General features: G+C 41.3%; 1 protein-coding gene, 2 non-coding genes and 1 pseudogene across 4 annotated transcripts; 1 reads left to right on the top strand and 3 right to left on the bottom strand.

Annotated features, from left to right (window-relative positions):
• Positions 1-889: 889 nt before the first annotated feature.
• Positions 890-962, bottom strand: AC3HAE_014265 (transfer RNA arginine (anticodon CCU)). The gene has a single exon. It is a non-coding gene; the product is annotated as a tRNA-Arg (tRNA).
• An 816-nt stretch (positions 963-1,778) lies between these two features.
• On the bottom strand, positions 1,779-1,851 carry AC3HAE_014142 (transfer RNA arginine (anticodon CCU)). Its single transcript has one exon. It is a non-coding gene; the product is annotated as a tRNA-Arg (tRNA).
• Positions 1,852-6,276: 4,425 nt separating this feature from the next.
• LOC311343190 lies at positions 6,277-11,117 on the bottom strand (annotated as a pseudogene). The gene is made up of 11 exons: positions 10,877-11,117; positions 9,956-10,096; positions 9,755-9,850; positions 9,121-9,163; positions 8,433-8,569; positions 8,231-8,324; positions 7,819-7,918; positions 7,462-7,721; positions 7,139-7,325; positions 6,784-6,915; positions 6,277-6,590 (listed from the first exon to the last, which is right to left on the bottom strand). The product of its transcript is annotated as an uncharacterized misc_RNA (transcript).
• Positions 11,118-12,139: 1,022 nt separating this feature from the next.
• Positions 12,140-16,964, top strand: LOC311343986 (uncharacterized protein; the record flags this gene model as incomplete). The annotated part of the gene is made up of 5 exons (XM_084468933.1): positions 12,140-12,501; positions 12,875-13,007; positions 13,523-14,075; positions 14,432-14,619; positions 16,947-16,964. 5 exons carry the CDS (start codon positions 12,140-12,142, stop codon positions 16,962-16,964), a joined length of 1,254 nt encoding a protein of 417 aa, XP_084325059.1.
• Positions 16,965-17,220: the final 256 nt, after the last annotated feature.

Here is a 17,220-nt window from a genome sequence, read left to right as displayed (position 1 = left end):
CCAATATGCAGAAACATTTGCGCACACAGCATGCGATAACTTTGAATGAATGTCGCGTTTTCGATACGCTCCGGAGTGATTCTCAACCCAGCAGCAGCAGCAGCAGCAGCAACGTTAGCATGTCCTCCTCTGCTGTTAATACCGCAGGTAACAACACTGCCTATCATGTTAGCGCCATTTGCCTCGTTGTAAAACCTGCTATTACTAACAGTTAACATTAAATGAATGCCTTCTTGCATTTGCAATGCATTTAATTTAGAAAATGACCGTGACAAGGGGCTTTATTATACAAGAATATTTATTTTATTATTATTATACCTCAAGACAGTTTGTAAAGTCATCATGTTACTTCTAACTGAACTAAAGTTGATTCTAATTGACCTGTTTGTTCTCCTTTTTTCCAAATGAGAATCGATAAGAGAATCGATAAAGAACCGAATCGTTTAGCAGAATCGAAATCGCAAAAATCTTATCAATACCCATCCCTAGCCATCACTCTATCTGGAATTAACTTTGAGGCCTGATACATTATACTGCTAGCAGAGGATGGTTTCGATCCATCGACCTCTGGGTTATGGGCCCAGCACGCTTCCGCTGCGCCACTCTGCTTTGCATTTAAATAACATGGAGTCAAATTGTAAACCCTGGCTCAATCCACATTGTAATGCTTATTGTAACGCAGCTTATAGTTCCAGCATGACTTGAGAGGTGGGCACAGTGTGTGGCGCAATCCCTATGCCAGCACAGGATTCTTGATTTGGATGTCAATTGCAATTAATTTTTTGACTGAAACATTGAAAACATATGATTCTAGCAGAGGATGGTTTCGATCCATCGACCTCTGGGTTATGGGCCCAGCACGCTTCCGCTACGCCACTCTGCTTGAATACACCCCAGACGGGACTCGAACCCACAATCCCTGGCTTAGGAGGCCAGTGCCTTATCCATTAGGCCACTGGGGCGCACGTTATTTTCTGACATGAGATTTGAAGAAAAAATAATCAACGACCAATCAAGGTTTGAAATACATAAGGACAATGCATGTGTGTGTGTATTGTCTTTCTTCAACCCCAGTCTTACTACCAATCCCTCTCTCAAATCGTCTTCCTAACAGATATTGTCAAATACTTTTTGAGGAATATTGGACACTCATTTTCATCCCAATGTGAGACGAACTCTTGATGCTTGGTAGGGAGGGTGGGCTAGAATGACGATGGCACTCGCTTTCAATGCTTGATCCTTTGTACAGCAATGATTCTAGCAGAGGATGGTTTCGATCCATCGACATCTGGGTTATGGGCCCAGCACGCTTCCGCTGCGCCACTCTGCTTTACATTCCCAACACACGGAATCTACCATCAGATTCTTGCCCTATCCTGCTTTTTATTAATACTGTAAACAACCTTTTGACTCAAATTAGTGGCTCATAGTTTCAAAAGGGAGGATATGGACCTCCAGCATAACTCTGCTTTTCATGTAAAAAATGGAGTCCAACTGCAATTCTCTGGGCCGATCCACCTGTTAAATGATTGTTTAAAAAACATTTGGACTGAAATGTGCTGCTAATGGTTTTAAGAGAAAGGCTCTGTACCTCTATCTCCAATTCTGCTGGTGCCACAATGACTTCAGACATCCAAATGAAAGTGATGTAGCCATCACTCTATCCGGAATTAACTTTGAGGCCTGATACATAATACTGCTAGCAGAGGATGGTTTCGATCCATCGACCTCTGGGTTATGGGCCCAGCACGCTTCCGCTGCGCCACTCTGCTTGAATACACCCCAGACGGGACTCGAACCCACAATCCCTGGCTTAGGAGGCCAGTGCCTTATCCATTAGGCCACTGGGACGCACGTCATTTTCTGACATGAGATTTGAAGAAAAAATAATCAACGACCAATCAAGGTTTGAAATACATAAGAACAACACATGTGTGTGTGTATCGTCTTTCTTCAACCCCAGTCTTACTACCAATCCCTCACTCAAATCATCTTCCTAACAGATATTGTCAAATACTTTTTGAGGAATATAGGACACTTATGGTCATCACAATGTGAGATGAACTCTTTATGCTTGGTAGGGAGGGTGGGTTCAAATCACGATGGCACTCGCTTTCAATGCTTGATCCTTTGTACAGCAATGATTCTAGCAGAGGATGGTTTCGATCCATCGACCTCTGGGTTATGGGCCCAGCACGCTTCCGCTGCGCCACTCTGCTTTACATTCCCAAAACACGGAATCTAACATCAGATTCTTGCCCTATCCTGCTTTTTATTAATACTGTAAACAACCTTTTGACTCAAATTAGTGGCTCATAGTTTCAAAAGGGAGGATATGGACCTCCAGCATAACTCTGCTTTTCATGTAAAAAATGGAGTCCAACTGCAATTCTCTGGGCCGATCCACCTGTTAAATGATTGTTTAAAAAACATTTGGACTGAAATGTGCTGCTAATGGTTTTAAGAGAAAGGCTCTGTACACAGTAAATTTTGCAGTGTTAAATCAACACTTAAAGAGTTAAATTTAACACTGTGTCCAAGTCTATTTGGTCCTTATCAGAATTGGTGTTAAATTAACTCTTTCGATAGTGTTAAAATTTCAGAGTAAAATTAACTCAAAATTGAGTAAAAAATTAACACTGGCTAACACTGGACAGTGTTAAAGACCGGGTAAACCAAATTCAGTATTTTTCTTCTTATCATATTAATTAGGCCTTAAATGTGTCCCTCAAAACATGTAAAAAATATTTTTCCCATTCATCATTTCCTTGAGGAGCTAGGCCTCAGAGAATGTTCTGTGTGCAGGTTTAAAATGGGCGGGTCTACATCGAAGACCGCGTTACGTAAAGCGGTCATACTCACATAAACCCGCCCCCTGCTGCCCTCTAGGTATAAATACATTAACCGCGCACTAGCATTCTGTGGTTTCACCCGTCTATGGTTTTACCGCTCACGAGTCTGGTTTGAATTGTCAGTTTGCAGTTGGCTCTCCGGTGATGGGCGTGGTTTCCTGGCCTGCAGCGCACACGCCCCCACCGTCCTGAGCCAGGGATTACTGCTCATTTTTCATCAACTTTGAAGCATAATTTTATATACTTCGCGATTTTTTTAGTCCTTCAAATTTGGCAGGGTGGTTAATAATATATTTTCCTGTGGTATTATAAACTCAAAACCCATAATTATTTTTGGTTTACCCGGTCTTTAATGAAACTTAACACTACAGGTTGAATAACTCTGGAGAGAGTAAATATGACTCTCAGCAGTGTATAAAGGTTAGATTGCCTCCATCCATATAATTAAATACTTTGAATGTACCTTTGAATAAAACAAGTTACCACAAAAATGCATTTAACTTCTCACTTTTTATTGTACAACTCACTTTTTATTGTACAAAAACACCTTTTGAAGATGTATTTAACATGTGTAATCAACCTTTAGTTGTACAAGAGCACTTAACTGTTCACATTCTGCACTTTAGAAAAAAAAAAAAGTGAATAGTTGTGCAATGGGTGTGTGTGTGCCTGCCGTGCCAGGCACCCCAATACAACAACATTCACTTTAGGAAAAACACGTTACAACAGTTACAGTAAGGTCATGTAACAGTGTACTTGCTGTGCCATTACAGGGCTCCAAGTGAACTGTAAATACAACATTCATGAGGTAGATGGTTGCAAGTGTGCCTGCCGTGCCAAGCAACTGATCTCAAGTCTGCATAAAAACACTACATAAAACACAACTGTTAACTTTTGGTCAGCCTAACAATGCCACCACTTGAGAACATTGACCCTAAGTCTGCATAAAATGGCAATATGGAACAATATATAAGGCGGTATCTGTCGTACCATACTTCATTTGAACATCAAATGGTTTGGAGTAAAAAAGATCATTTATGTGCAACACTTTTAGAACCTTGTCTGGATGTAGCCCGACCTTAAAGGCGTGGTAATGGTCATCAAAACACATTGTTTCCATCAATTTTCCACAGAGCAAAACAAAGTCATCCTTTACAGCAATTGTGTTGATCTTACAAAACACAGGCATCTCACATGCTACCTCAGTACATATAATGAAGTCACAACGGTACTCTGTACCGTGATACTTTATCCATTTTGCAGAAAACACACTGGTTGACAAAACAGTTCCAAGTTTTTCAGCAATTGCTGCACCCTGTTTTAACTCATAAAGTGTCATCATTTTTCCTGGACCTACAATTAATCTTTCCTTGCTAAAAGATTCATGATACATTGCCATATAACTTTGATGCTTTTTGGCTAATGTTGTTGTAATGTTTTTAAAGCTTTTTAATTGTTGTTTGAAGAATTTATGTTTGGCCTCGTAACGCATGCACCATGTATGCAAAATCGGACCAATGTACCTTATGCTACGAGGGTAGTGTATCATGAAGTGATGCTTTGGCAAGAGATTTATTTCAGGAAATAATTGCTTGAACAGCTGATGATGATCAATGATTAAATGTTTGAGGTATACGGTCATGCCCTCTGACAGGACAGGTGAAAATACAATGTTAACAATATGTAGAAGCAAAAGTAGGAGATGCCAGTGTTTATCATCTGTCTCAATCAAATCACCAAATAGTAAAGGTATATTGCGTAACAAGCACCAAGACTGTATGGCATTCAACCCCAAATCATTACTTCCATCCATCAACTTATCTGTTGTCAGAGGTGGACGGTTTCGCTGCTGATTGAAACCATAGTCATATGCATGTATTCTACCAGTCACTTGTTCAGCACTTAGGAAGTTGCCTTGAATGTACTTCAGAATCAGTTTCACCTCAAACTGACCAACCCCCTCTAAAATATCATGCATTATATCTACAGAGAGGTTGTTGGCTGTCTTGAAATACTCCAGTGAATTCAACAGACTGAATTCAACAACTGCGTTTCACACCATATACGTACATGAGGCAGCCTAGGATCTGTTTGTACAGTCTGACAGTGCTGTGCATGCACATCAACAGTTCTTAAAACAACTTCTGGATCATCTTCACAGAATACAGTTTGAAAACAGTGTTTCTCAAGGAGACAGAAACGACAGCAATATCGTGCCCCAAATGACTCTACAAAGCCAAATAGACCATGCAAACCAAGATTGTCGCCAGTGACTTGAACTACAGTACCATGAATTGCATGTTCAAAAGTTGGAATTTGAAGTCCCTCTGTCTCAAGCACTTTCAGATCATTAATAAGTGGTTCAAGTATCAAATTAAAACGATATATTTTTATGTCTTGTGCATGAAATAGAGCACACAAATGGATATTAATCAAAGATGAATTAAAGATTGGGGGGAAATTTCTTAAAGTAAAATATATAGCACCTAATTTATGTAAACCTCTTTTGGATCCCAAGACATTTGCAGTTTCAAAGTCATCATAAAACAGCTGAATCTGCAAGGCATCTTTTTCAATAGAAAATAGGGGACTTTCTTTAAAATAGGTGGCATCTCTCAAGTCTGCATACACACCGTCCTTGGGACTATACCTGGGCTTGATCATGTCTGCAAATTCTTTTTTTTGTAAAATACTCTTCAGTGTTTCCAAAATTGGAACATATGAAAACATATCGGTTACAATGACTTGGTCATATGTCCCAGTAGTTTTGTTTCTTCTGCTGTCGAATCTTGTGCCAAGCACTTTTTGAACAGGCTCAACAAGTCCCCATTTCTCTCTTATGTGTTTGTTTAGTTTTGCTTCTGAATTTAAAGTTGTGAATGGATTTTCCAAAGTTTGGAAGGACTCTTCTATTTTGTTCCTATTTATGGTATCCTGTGGAGACAAGCACTGTAAAGCTACATCCTTAGCCTGATTGTGAATCTCAAAAATCACTTCTTCCATGGATGAGACAAACCTCTTAACATTAGACTGACTTAATCCAGCTGCTTTGAGTTGTGCAATAGCAGTAGCACACATATCTAAAGTGCTGCTACTCGACTCTGTCAGTGAGGTAGATGCTGTGGCCGTCTCCTCTACATTAGCCGTCACCAGCTCTCCTGCATCACCAAGATCTGCTCTGCTTATATTGACATCATTATGAACTTGTTGGTCGATATTGTCAATGTGTTTGGTGTTTAAATGTTTCCTAAACCCAGAAAAGGTTCCAAGCACACGGCCACATCCAGACTGAGCACATTTAAGGCGAAGATTTTTTCCATCTAAGTAACCATGAACTACCCGTAAATGCCTAACAAGTGTATTTGCGCAAGTTAACTCAGTCTGACAAACGAAACACTTCATGTCAAACAGATTTGTTCAAGTACTAATGAAGCAACCTAGCCCGAACTTCTGCGACACGGGGACTCTCCTTCACTTTGCCAACATCTATGTTGTACACAGTGGTCTGGATGAACGTGAACATGTTGTTCAGCATGGGGTTGTATGTGGTGGCAAAAACGTAATGCACCTTAAACAGCTCGTCGAAGGCACCAAGTGAGGAGGCCGACCTGCAACTGATGGCATTTTTGTCAAGTATGACAAAGAACTGGTGGACCTCTTTCTTCTTTCGTCCTAAAGCCAGGAGGTAGGGTTGTGTGCTTATCGTGATGGAATCAAGATGTTCCTGGATGTTGGTTCCTGTCTGAGAAAACACAAACACAAACACATGGCAAGACTATTACATGGTGGTAATATTGCACAAGAAAATCAGCTTCCATGTGTATTTGTATAGTATTTAACTGTGTGTGTATGTGATCATGACCTGAAAAACCAAGGCTCCCTCAGTGAAACATCCTTGAATAAAAAACAGTAAATAAATAAGAACATATACAAACCTTCTTGAAGACCACAAGATCCTTCTCTGCTTGGGAAGCAGCCACCTTTCCTGGTCTTTTACGACCCTGGGCAGAGGGGGGAATCAGGTGTAACAGCAGCAAAATCGATGAGAGGTCACTGTCCCAACCTGTAAATACACAAATTTAATGTTATGTGGACCATCAGCAAAATTCAGTGAGTCTGCAATTTCTTTTTTTTCTTTTTTTGGGGGGGGGGCTTTTTGCCTTTATTTGATAGTATGCAGTAGAGATAGACAGGAAAGGGGGAAGCAGAGTGAGAGGGAATGACATGCAGGAAAGGGCTGCCCGATGCTGTGTAATTCTGCTATTTCAATAGCAATTCATACTTACCAATGTCGTCATCCACTTCAGTGCCATCCTCAGGAGTATCAGCTGCCAGGAGGAGATCTTCAAGCTCACTGGTGGATGGAAGCTTTCTGCATTGTTGGATGATCTTTTTCTTGAATGTGGTTGTCCATTTCTCCAGAAACTTGCCAGAGACATCCTCCCCAAACATCAGAACAAAATCCTGTTCCACCTAGGGTGAGGATAATGGAGAACTTCAAGATTTCACAGCCAGATGAACTGTGTTGTTTGACTGTTACTAAAATACACACATACTTTAATAATTATGAAATTGTCAAAACACTGTCAAAATAATGAAAATCAATTACCAAGCCTTTGACGTCTTTGAAACGTGGAAAGACAGACAGTACGTTGCTTGACTGCTGCGGGTCGAGGACCATGTTGCGGCGGAAGTCAAATGTCAGCTTCATCTTCTTCTTGATTGTGTCCTCATCAGGACAATGTTTCATCAGTGCAACTGCTTCCTTACACTCGTCTTCGCTCAGGACAGTCTCTGGAACAAACTGGGTCTCTCGTCTGGCAGCTGGTCCTCCAAGCCCATCTTCACGAGATGTTCCTTCAGATGATGCTGCACAATATGGAAAAATACCATATTTTGAGAACCATATAAACATACAGACAAAAGAAAATTCAGTTCAGATCTTCTAGTATTATTATTGTGTTACCTCCATACGATGATCGTCTGTCTCTAGCAGTGGATCTCTGAATAGTTTTAATCCTCCAGGCCAAGTACCCAGTGCCACTCTCGCCATCATAATAATGCTCCTTGGAGGGAGAAAGGATAACAAAAACAGACACTCCATTTGTGAGTTGAGTTTTTTTAAAGTTAAGGTAAGAGGGGCATTTTGAATATGAATTCACCACTCCTCCCTCGTCCTTACTGTAGCCCCATTTTTGAAAAAGAGTTTGAAAAAAACACCATCTCAGCCGATAGTTCCACAACTGCAACTTGAAAAGACTCATGTATGCAGAGCAATTATCACTTATTTATTACCTTTAAAAATATGCTCTAGTAGAAATCAAAGTGTTTCGATGTCGCATTCAACATTATCACAGCCATTATAGTGTGTGACTTACATAACCAGTCCTGGAGAACGGATCACTGAGGTAGGGGAATAAGCTCACAATTCCTCTGGCATACTTTTCTTTCACCTGTCTGGGTGGTGATGTACTGCAAGATATAAAATGGTAAAGATTTATTATATGCACAGGATTAAACAAAGTTTTGAATTTAATGTAAAAGCTACAGTGAGTAAAGTAAAGACTATTTACAAATTACCCATTATTTTCCGTCATGTCAGCTGCCAGTATGTTCACCATTTTCCTCCTGGTTTCATCTGTCAGGGACTTGCTTTGATTGTATTCATTCATTATGCGTTCCCCACCAGGTTTCTTTGTAAGAATGGAATCCACCAACTTCAGACAAAAAGCAAAACAATTTAGCATGTTGAGAATACATCACATTAATAAGTAAACAAATGGTCAAAAACAAATGGTTTTTAAAGAGACCCTGAGGAGTTTGTATTTGGTTATACAGAACTTGTTAATGGATCCATCCATTTTCGATAAATATATTATTTTATTTGTATAGTTATTTTTGTTATTATTTAGTGGTTGACTCGCCCAGCATTTCCTAGTTTCGGTTTACCGGACGCTGCCTGTGGGTCATGGGAATCACACTGCCGGATCGCTAGTTGGCATCATTTATGGTCAGAACTACAACGGTATCTGATCATCTTCCAACCTCTGACTTTCGTTCTTGATGCAAATGCTTTCACCTGTCTTGCGCTGATCCAAGAATTTCATTGACCGTGTGTGCGGAGGCTCATGGGAAACATAGTGTGACAAAATTTCACTTTCCAAAACTCCTTGTAGTCCCTTTAAAATTACACTATATTCTTTTTACAGCCTTGGTGGCCTTAAAAATAATTCCTGTTGTGCTCTGGTGTTTGTGTGTTAATTCTTACGTTCTTGGCCTCTGTGTCCAGCCTCTGCCGTTTAGGAAGGACTCTGTGACATGATGGCCATGCCACTAGTTTCTAGGTGGCAACCAGAGGGCGTGCCTAAGGCTGCTTTAAGTAGAGGGAACAGCAGGTGGCTCAGATGTGTTGATGGTGGGAGATACCATCTGAGATTAGCTCATGGGTGACATATGTATGTATATGAGCGTGTATGTAGGTTTATGTGTTTATGTAGAATATATAGCTTGGACTTGGTAGATGTTGGGAGAGGGATTATGTTGTGCATTGAATAACAAATATGCAATAGCAATTTGGGTAAAACATGGGTTAATTGAATACCTGGGTAATGGTTTGGCTAAGGGGAGGGGCTAGGCTTATAAAAGCCTGCCAACCACAGGGTAGGGGGTCGGTTAGTTTTTGGAAGACAGTCAGAGTGGTTGGGCTGTAGGGCTCTGGATCATGGATAATCTTTGTTTTGAACAATCCTTTTGAATATCTCTTTTACTTTCTTTTGGACATCAAGCTTTTGTTTTTGTATCTTGTTACTTTTTTGGGGGAAATAAAAGCACCTCAACTATTTTTGCAACTCAAGCCATCTCGTAATTCTTTCTTTAAGTAGATGAATCCGACCCTTTGTAACAGACTCTCTGAAAGGATGTATGTATCTTGAGAATCAGACGAATCAAGGATGGTAGGTCCGACTGCTCAGGAGATGGTGCCATGGAGACAGATTCTTCTGATCATGATAGAGGAAGCAGATGAAAGGAAAAACATTAACCACAAGGAACTAGTATGTCCATTAAATACTGTACTATAAATTACAACTGTAACTCAGACCAACCAGTGTCATATTTGATGGTAAGTACTCCCACTGAAGGATCCTTAACAACATCCTCAAATACGTCATCATCCAACTCAGTCCCCGTACTGTCAAGAACCTTCACACCTTCTGTCACAGCTGGCACACCAAACTTTGCAAATGCTAGAGGAAAAGACAAATGCTTGTGTAAACCAGACTCATAAGTTTGTGTTAGAGATGCACATTTTGAATTTTTTTCTGACCAATAAAGAATGCTCATTAACCAATTATTAACCATTAACTGACAAGATTACAATGCTTGCGGGGGCGATCACTTTTTTTTTTTGCCATTAAACACACATGTGACAGTGTGCTGCAACAGCTGATCACGCTCATATGGAGGTTAGATCGTCCAGTGTTGAACTGTTTTTATAGGTGCAGCCAAACACCAGGCTGAAGAGAGGAACAGCAAATTGAGGCTCCTATGTGGAGCTCGAGGTGAACATTTGTTGTCTGATCTTCCTTCACGGAGACTGTACGGCACATAGGCTACTGTCAGTCCTCCTGTGTTAACTTTTTACTGGGAAATATGACTGAAGCCACATGGAAGTCTGCATGTGTGGACACACCCCCATGAATTGACGACATTAAAAAAATTAACTGATAGTATTAATCGGTCAAAGTTCTTGTTATCGGTTAACCGGATAATCGTGTGCATCCCTAGTTCATGTTGGTCTAATACTCACAAATATCCAATGAATCTTGAACATTACTTTAGAATAAACATCAATAAATTAGTGTGAAATAAAACTACTCATTACTATGTCTTAAGAAAAGCATGCATTCAGAGTAATTCAATGTGAGATGGTAACATTTATACTCATAAGTTACCATTACAGTTAGGCTACTCTTAGCACCTTAAAGCTTCTGGTGGAAAACCTAATTCCAATGACAATTTCTTACCTGCAATCAAAAACTCCTTCAGATGCGGCTCTGTTACTCGCACAAATTTTTGGATATCTCCAAGCCTGGCCTTAATCAACATGGTTCCTGCAGAGAATAATTCAACAACAGAGTATGCTTATTATAACAAAAACACAAATATAACAGCAAGTGCATGGTTTTCAACAGAGCAGCCAACAAGACCAACTTTTATGAGTAATGTTAAATTATACATTATACATAAATAAAATAAAAAGCTGAGTTGTTTTCTTCAGGCCACCAAACAGCAGACAAATTATCAGCTAGGCAAGGAAGGTTTAATTTATAACAACATCCTCTGCCCTTAGACCCTCACATCGACTGAGGAAAAACTCTGCACAAATGACAAGCAGGAATCAGTTATGTTTAATCACGTGAGCTTATGAACTAGTCAAATCACATCATAAAAGCTTGGCCTGGGACTCACGTCACCTGCATCCACTGTAATAATTCAAACAGACAATGCTTGTGATTTCAGCAACGTGCCTCAGAGCACGCAAATGAAAAAACAAAGTCAGAGACACCAGCTGCTACGGCTGACGGTACACCACGCACTGCGACAGTTAGCAGCATTTCATACGGACAACTTCCCTTTCTACTTCAAAATAAAACACACGAGTCTGTGGTGTTAACGTTACCGGAGGCTAGACGAAAAATCACTCCCAACAAATATGGTCCCATGTCTGATGTCAGACCAAGCCGAAGGGGAGGCACGCGGTCAATTTTTTTCAAACATGTGCAAACTGCTTCCCAAAACCCGAATATATTCGTGTTACATCACATCCTTTACCGTAGATAGAATATAATGTCTAAAGTTATGCAGCAAAGTAATTTCAGACTAATATCAATGTTAAACTAACACGGACGTTGGCTAGTTTAGCAATAGGGGTTATGCGGAACGCCCAACGTTCGAACCGGAAAACAGGTGTAAACGGGTCTAATCACTTCCGCTTTTCACTTCCGTACACTGGTTGACTGCAGCGGTTGGTGATCTCCTGGTAACTAATAAGTTTTAGTGTATTCGTGTGACACAAATGTTCACAAATGTTCAAATACCAGAAACGGCAACATCTGAACAGCAGTTTTTGTTGTGTGCCGAGCTGTTCTGTGTCGGGGAAATTTAACTCTAGCGTAAGTTTCCACCAGTTTCCAAAGGATGAGTCAGTTAGGGCGATATGGGTCCGAAACATTAGGCGTGATAACTTCGTTATAAGTAGACACACCACTGTCTGCAGTCGGCATTTTATGCCAGAAGATATCGTTGAAGGTGGCCGACGCCGTTTGAAACCCGGGGTGATTCCGGTGTTGTTCGCCTGGAACAACTACAGCCTGCCGGTCGCTCGGCTAAGTGTGTGGCAAAGGACACAGCGGCAAGAGGAGGAGGATGAGGGTGAGGGTGAGGTGCCGATCGATGCCAGCGTGGCTTTGTGTCACGACTACGATAGCAGACCAGAACCTGCATTTATGGACCTGGCCTACGAAAAAATCCACGCACAGCAGCAGGTCATCATAGAGCTACAGAGGCGACTGGAGGAGGTTTCATTGGGGCAGAAGTTTGGACTTGAAAGATACAAGACCTCCGATGAGGACATCAGGTTTTACACGAGGTAGGAAACGTTAAAAAAGTTATTAATTCACTTCAGTGAATTATGCTACTCCTTCTGTGTGTGCCAGTTATTCTGTCAATAAAGCTTCACTACACAGGAAGCTACTAGTTGTGCTAATTTCACATGACAATCAACATAGTCCACATTTTATGCACGTATATGTATTGTGTGTTAAAAGTTATTGAATCTGTGATTAATAAGAAGTCTCAAAATCCCAAAGCTATGCCTACAAGATAGTTGAAGTATGTTGCAGGGATATTTTCTATTCTATTCTATTTTTCTACTTGATCAATAAAGGATATAAATCTGCTCATGATGTATGGCTACAATCCAACATGTTCTTACAATTGCATATCCCCCCCCCCCCCCCCAGATTTGCCAGCTACCGCCATTTCAATGCATTTTGGTTGCATCAGGTTGAACCTGTCAGTAGGAGAATTGTCCGTGTTGGACAGTCTTCGTCAACCACAGTTCCTGATAAGACTGCTGACCCACCACGTAGACCAGTAAGTAGACCATCTGATTTTCTGTTTGTCTATGTTGTTGTGAATCGCGAGCAACACCAGCCACCCCACACACAGTCTGTTCAGCCTCCTGCCTTCTAGGAGAAGGTACAGGATCCTCCACAGCTGCTCCACCAGACTCTGTTTCATACACCAAGCGGTTAGAATGATAAATTCTCTCCCCTCACTCCCCAGCCACATGCTTGCACTATTACAGCTAGTCCCCTTGCACTGTACACTGCTGCCCTTCCTCTATACCTACTGTACATACCATGTCCATATTGTACATTGTGTATACTTACTTACTGACTGTCATTCTGCACTGTCAATGTCACAAAGATCTTAGTCTTATGCTGCTATTACGAACTGCAATTTTGCAGAGTGGGAAACGTCATCTCGATTCCTTTGTATATCTTGAGATGTGAAGTACTACAATAAAGCCACTTTGAATATTATGCTGTTACAAACACATTTGTCTTACACAATGTACTTCTTTCTTTGTACATTCTTACTAACAGAACCGCTGTCTACCGCTGATTGATGAGCTGTTCCTCTTTCTGGTCTATCTGTCTCTGGGTCTGAAGGAGAGGGATCTAGCGGACCGCTTCAACGTACATCAATCAACTGTTAGTAGAACAATTAGGACCTGGGCTAATTTTCTCTACACAGTTTTGGGTGCTGTGGGCATTTGGATGTCCCCTGATGCAGTCCGTGCCATGATGCCTGACGTGTTTGAAAAGTACTCTGACACACAGGTGATAGTAGACTGCACTGAACTAAAATGTCAGACGCCTTCCTCGCTTCTTTTGCAGAGTGAGATGTACTCCCAGTATAAGTCTCATACCACAGTAAAGGGAATGATTGGTGTGTCCCCGCACGGTGCTGTCACCTTTGTGTCAACACTGTACTCTGGTTCTATTAGCGACAAAGAAATGTTCAAGCAATCTGGAATCATCCCTCTACTAGATGAAAACATGGCTGTAATGGTTGATAAAGGCTTTACAATTGATGATTTAGTACCGGGCAAAGTACACAGACCACCTTTTCTGGGAAGGAACTCTCAGCTGTCTCGTGAAGATGTTTTAGCTACTCAGGAAATTGCCAGGCTAAGAATACACGTGGAGAGAGTGATTAGGCGCATAAAACAGAATAAATTGTTTGATTCCATCATCCCTTTGACTATTAATGGTAGTATCAACCAGCTTTTCGCAGTAGCCTGCCTTCTATCTAATTATCAGAACAAACCACTGGTCAAGGCATGGGCCAAATAGATTATCTAATTTACCCAGTTTCCCACAGCTTAGGCGGCCGCCTAAGCAACACACGCCTGCCGCCTTAACTACATTGTCGGGAACACTGTAGTCAGTACAGTGGCTCCCTTCTGCCTGCCCGTTGCTGGTCCCTCTTTTGTTTTCCTCCTGTTTCAGCTCTCCAGATGGCCCCGGCAGTAGAGATTGTGGAGCTGAAGTCGGAACTCCGCACCTTAGAGCAGATGATCGATGACCTTCTCCAGCGGCAGTCCATGCTGAGCTCCCGGTTAGCCCGCCTGGAGCCAGAAGCCAACCAGCTGCCCTCAGCCCCAGCGCCCTCCGCCGCTGCTACCAACGTCCTCCCTGTTCCGAGTTCCTCTCCATCATGGTCTTCTGTTGTCAGGGGAACAAAAAAGATTTCTCTTCCCCTCTACGACCCTCCAGACATCGGCGAAGATATCATCCCACTCGCAAACTTTTTCTCTCCCCTGGCGTTCCTCCCGCTTGTCTCTCCACCGGCTGCTCGCCGGTACTATTTTATGTCTTCCTGTGCGCCCCTCCCATGTGGGGTACCACAAGGTTCGGTCCTAGGCCCTCTTCTGTTTTCACTATACCTGCTCCCACTGGGGTCCATCCTACGCAAACATGGCATATCCTTTCACTGCTATGCAGATGATTGCCAGATTTACCTGCCCCTCAAAAAGAATAATGCATCTTCTTTGAAACCACTTTTTAAATGTCTTAATGACCTAAAGGCCTGGATGGCACTCAACTTTTTACATTTTAACGAAAATAAAACTGAGGTGATGGTTTTTAATGGCACTGCTGGGACTCCATCCATTGATCTAGGTTCACTAGCCCAATACTCAAAACCTACTATCAAAAACCTTGGGATAAAAATGGATCCTGGGCTAAACCTTGACAGTCAGATCACGGCAGTTTTGAAGTCAAGTTTCTTCCAACTGAGGCAGTTGGCTAAAATAAAACACATTCTCTCAAGGCAGCACCTAGAGATGACCATCCACGCTTTTATAACTAGTCGGCTTGACTATTGTAATGCCTTATATGTAGGGGTTAGCGCATCCGCCATCACCCGTCTTCAGATGGTACAAAATGCTGCTGCACGCCTTTTAAGCGGCATAAATAAACGTGAGCATATTACCCCCATTTTAACTGCACTACACTGGCTGCCCATTCGTTTTAGGATTAATTTTAAAATTATTTTATTTGTTTTTAAGTCTCTTAATGGCCTTGCCCCACCATACCTTTCTGAGCTGTTAGAACCTTACGCCCCTACACGCCCCCTCAGGTCAGCTGACCAGCTGCTCCTGAAAGTCCCGAGAACGACCACCAAACTTAAAGGGGACCGCGCTTTTTCAGTTGTGGCACCAAAGTTATGGAACGACCTGCCTCTTGATACCAGACAAGCTCCATCGCTGCATGTTTTTAAAAAGCGCCTCAAAACTCACCTGTTCTCCATAGCCTTTAACCCCGTTTTTAACTGATGTCTTTTATTCTGCTGTCGGTTATTTATTGTTTGACTCACCTATGCGCTATGTTTTAATTGTTTACTTGTTTTGTATAGTGTTATTTTAAATGCACTTTATTTTAATCTTTATTATTTTCTGTTGTGTTTTATGTACTTTTTGTGTCTTATGCCAATTGTATTTTTTGTGTGTGATTTTGTACAGCACTTTGGTCCACTGGGTTTTTAAAGTGCTTTATAAATAAAGTTGGTATGGTATGGTATTGTCATTTTGTTTTTGAATATTTTAAAGTTCAAATTGCACAAATTCTTTAATTGTTCTTGTTTCAGTTATTTTGACAATGTTGAGTAGCACTTTTCTTTTAAATATGTGTAGAGTTCAAATTGCACAAATTCTTTAACTGTTCTTGTTTCAGTTGTTATTTTGATACTGTTGTTTAGCAGCCCCCACCACCTTAACTATCACATTTTCTGTGGGAAACCCATTGTACCTATTGTAAATACATGAAAAATGATTGAAACAGAAAATGATTTTAATGAAAATGATTGTCAATTAAATGTTGTGCTCAGTACCTAACGTCTGGTCAGGTACTTGGGCATGTAAATCTTGAAAAAGAACTCGTCTGCCTTCTGTCTAATTACTTTTGTGACCTCTGGATCAACAACTATTCGTTGGACCAGCATGTCTTCTTGGGCACAAATGACAAAATCACACCATGTCATTCCAGTAAGCATAAGTTGCCCCTGCACCTGCCAGTAATATGCGTGTGATTCTTTTAAGAGCAGTGTTCCCTCTTTCATGTTAAGGTACTTGCAATCTACATAGCTGTTAACATTGGGGCACTTGATCTCAACTAGGCCAAAAGGTGGCTGTGCGAGAGGGTCAAATACAAGGCCATCTGGTGAGGTGCCTAGCCATGGGGCATCAGGGTGAATAATTAGGCCTGTAGGCATGTAGTTCACGTTCCTGATTTTGCTATATTCTTGAGCTGCAGTGAACTCCATATCTACACCTGTTTGAATAGAAGATGTTTCAAAATTTGAGTTGAATGATCGCAATACAGTGATCATAATGCAAATTATTGTAATTAGGAGATTGATGTCATTTCAAGGTAAGTTCATTTCATTTAGAAATGGACAGTTATGTGTGTGTGTGTGTGTGTGTGTACCTCTTTTCATCTCTGCTGTCTGCCTTGTTCCCTTCAGCATGCGTTCAGCCAGTGACTGTGCTGAGCCTTCTCCCCTCACAAAACACACCTCTCTAAAGTGAGAGGAGGTTATTCTACACCTGCGCAGCTGATGCCACTCCACATTTCCAGCCTGCTCTCTGGTTGCCTCTTCAATCTTTCTGGTCATTTCTAACTTAACAGTCAAACTTTTCAGATGAAAATTTTGTTCGTCTGTTAGTGTAAACTCCAGCATGTCTGTCGGGGGAAGCTGATAGTTATCAATGGGTAACTTTGGGAAAGGTGGAGCATCC

The sequence above is a fragment of the Micromesistius poutassou genome (genome assembly GCF_964030765.1).
Source record: "Micromesistius poutassou genome assembly, chromosome: 5".
In the NCBI taxonomy this organism is placed as follows: domain Eukaryota; kingdom Metazoa; phylum Chordata; class Actinopteri; order Gadiformes; family Gadidae; genus Micromesistius; species Micromesistius poutassou.
This window is presented reverse-complemented; position numbering and strand designations above follow the sequence as displayed.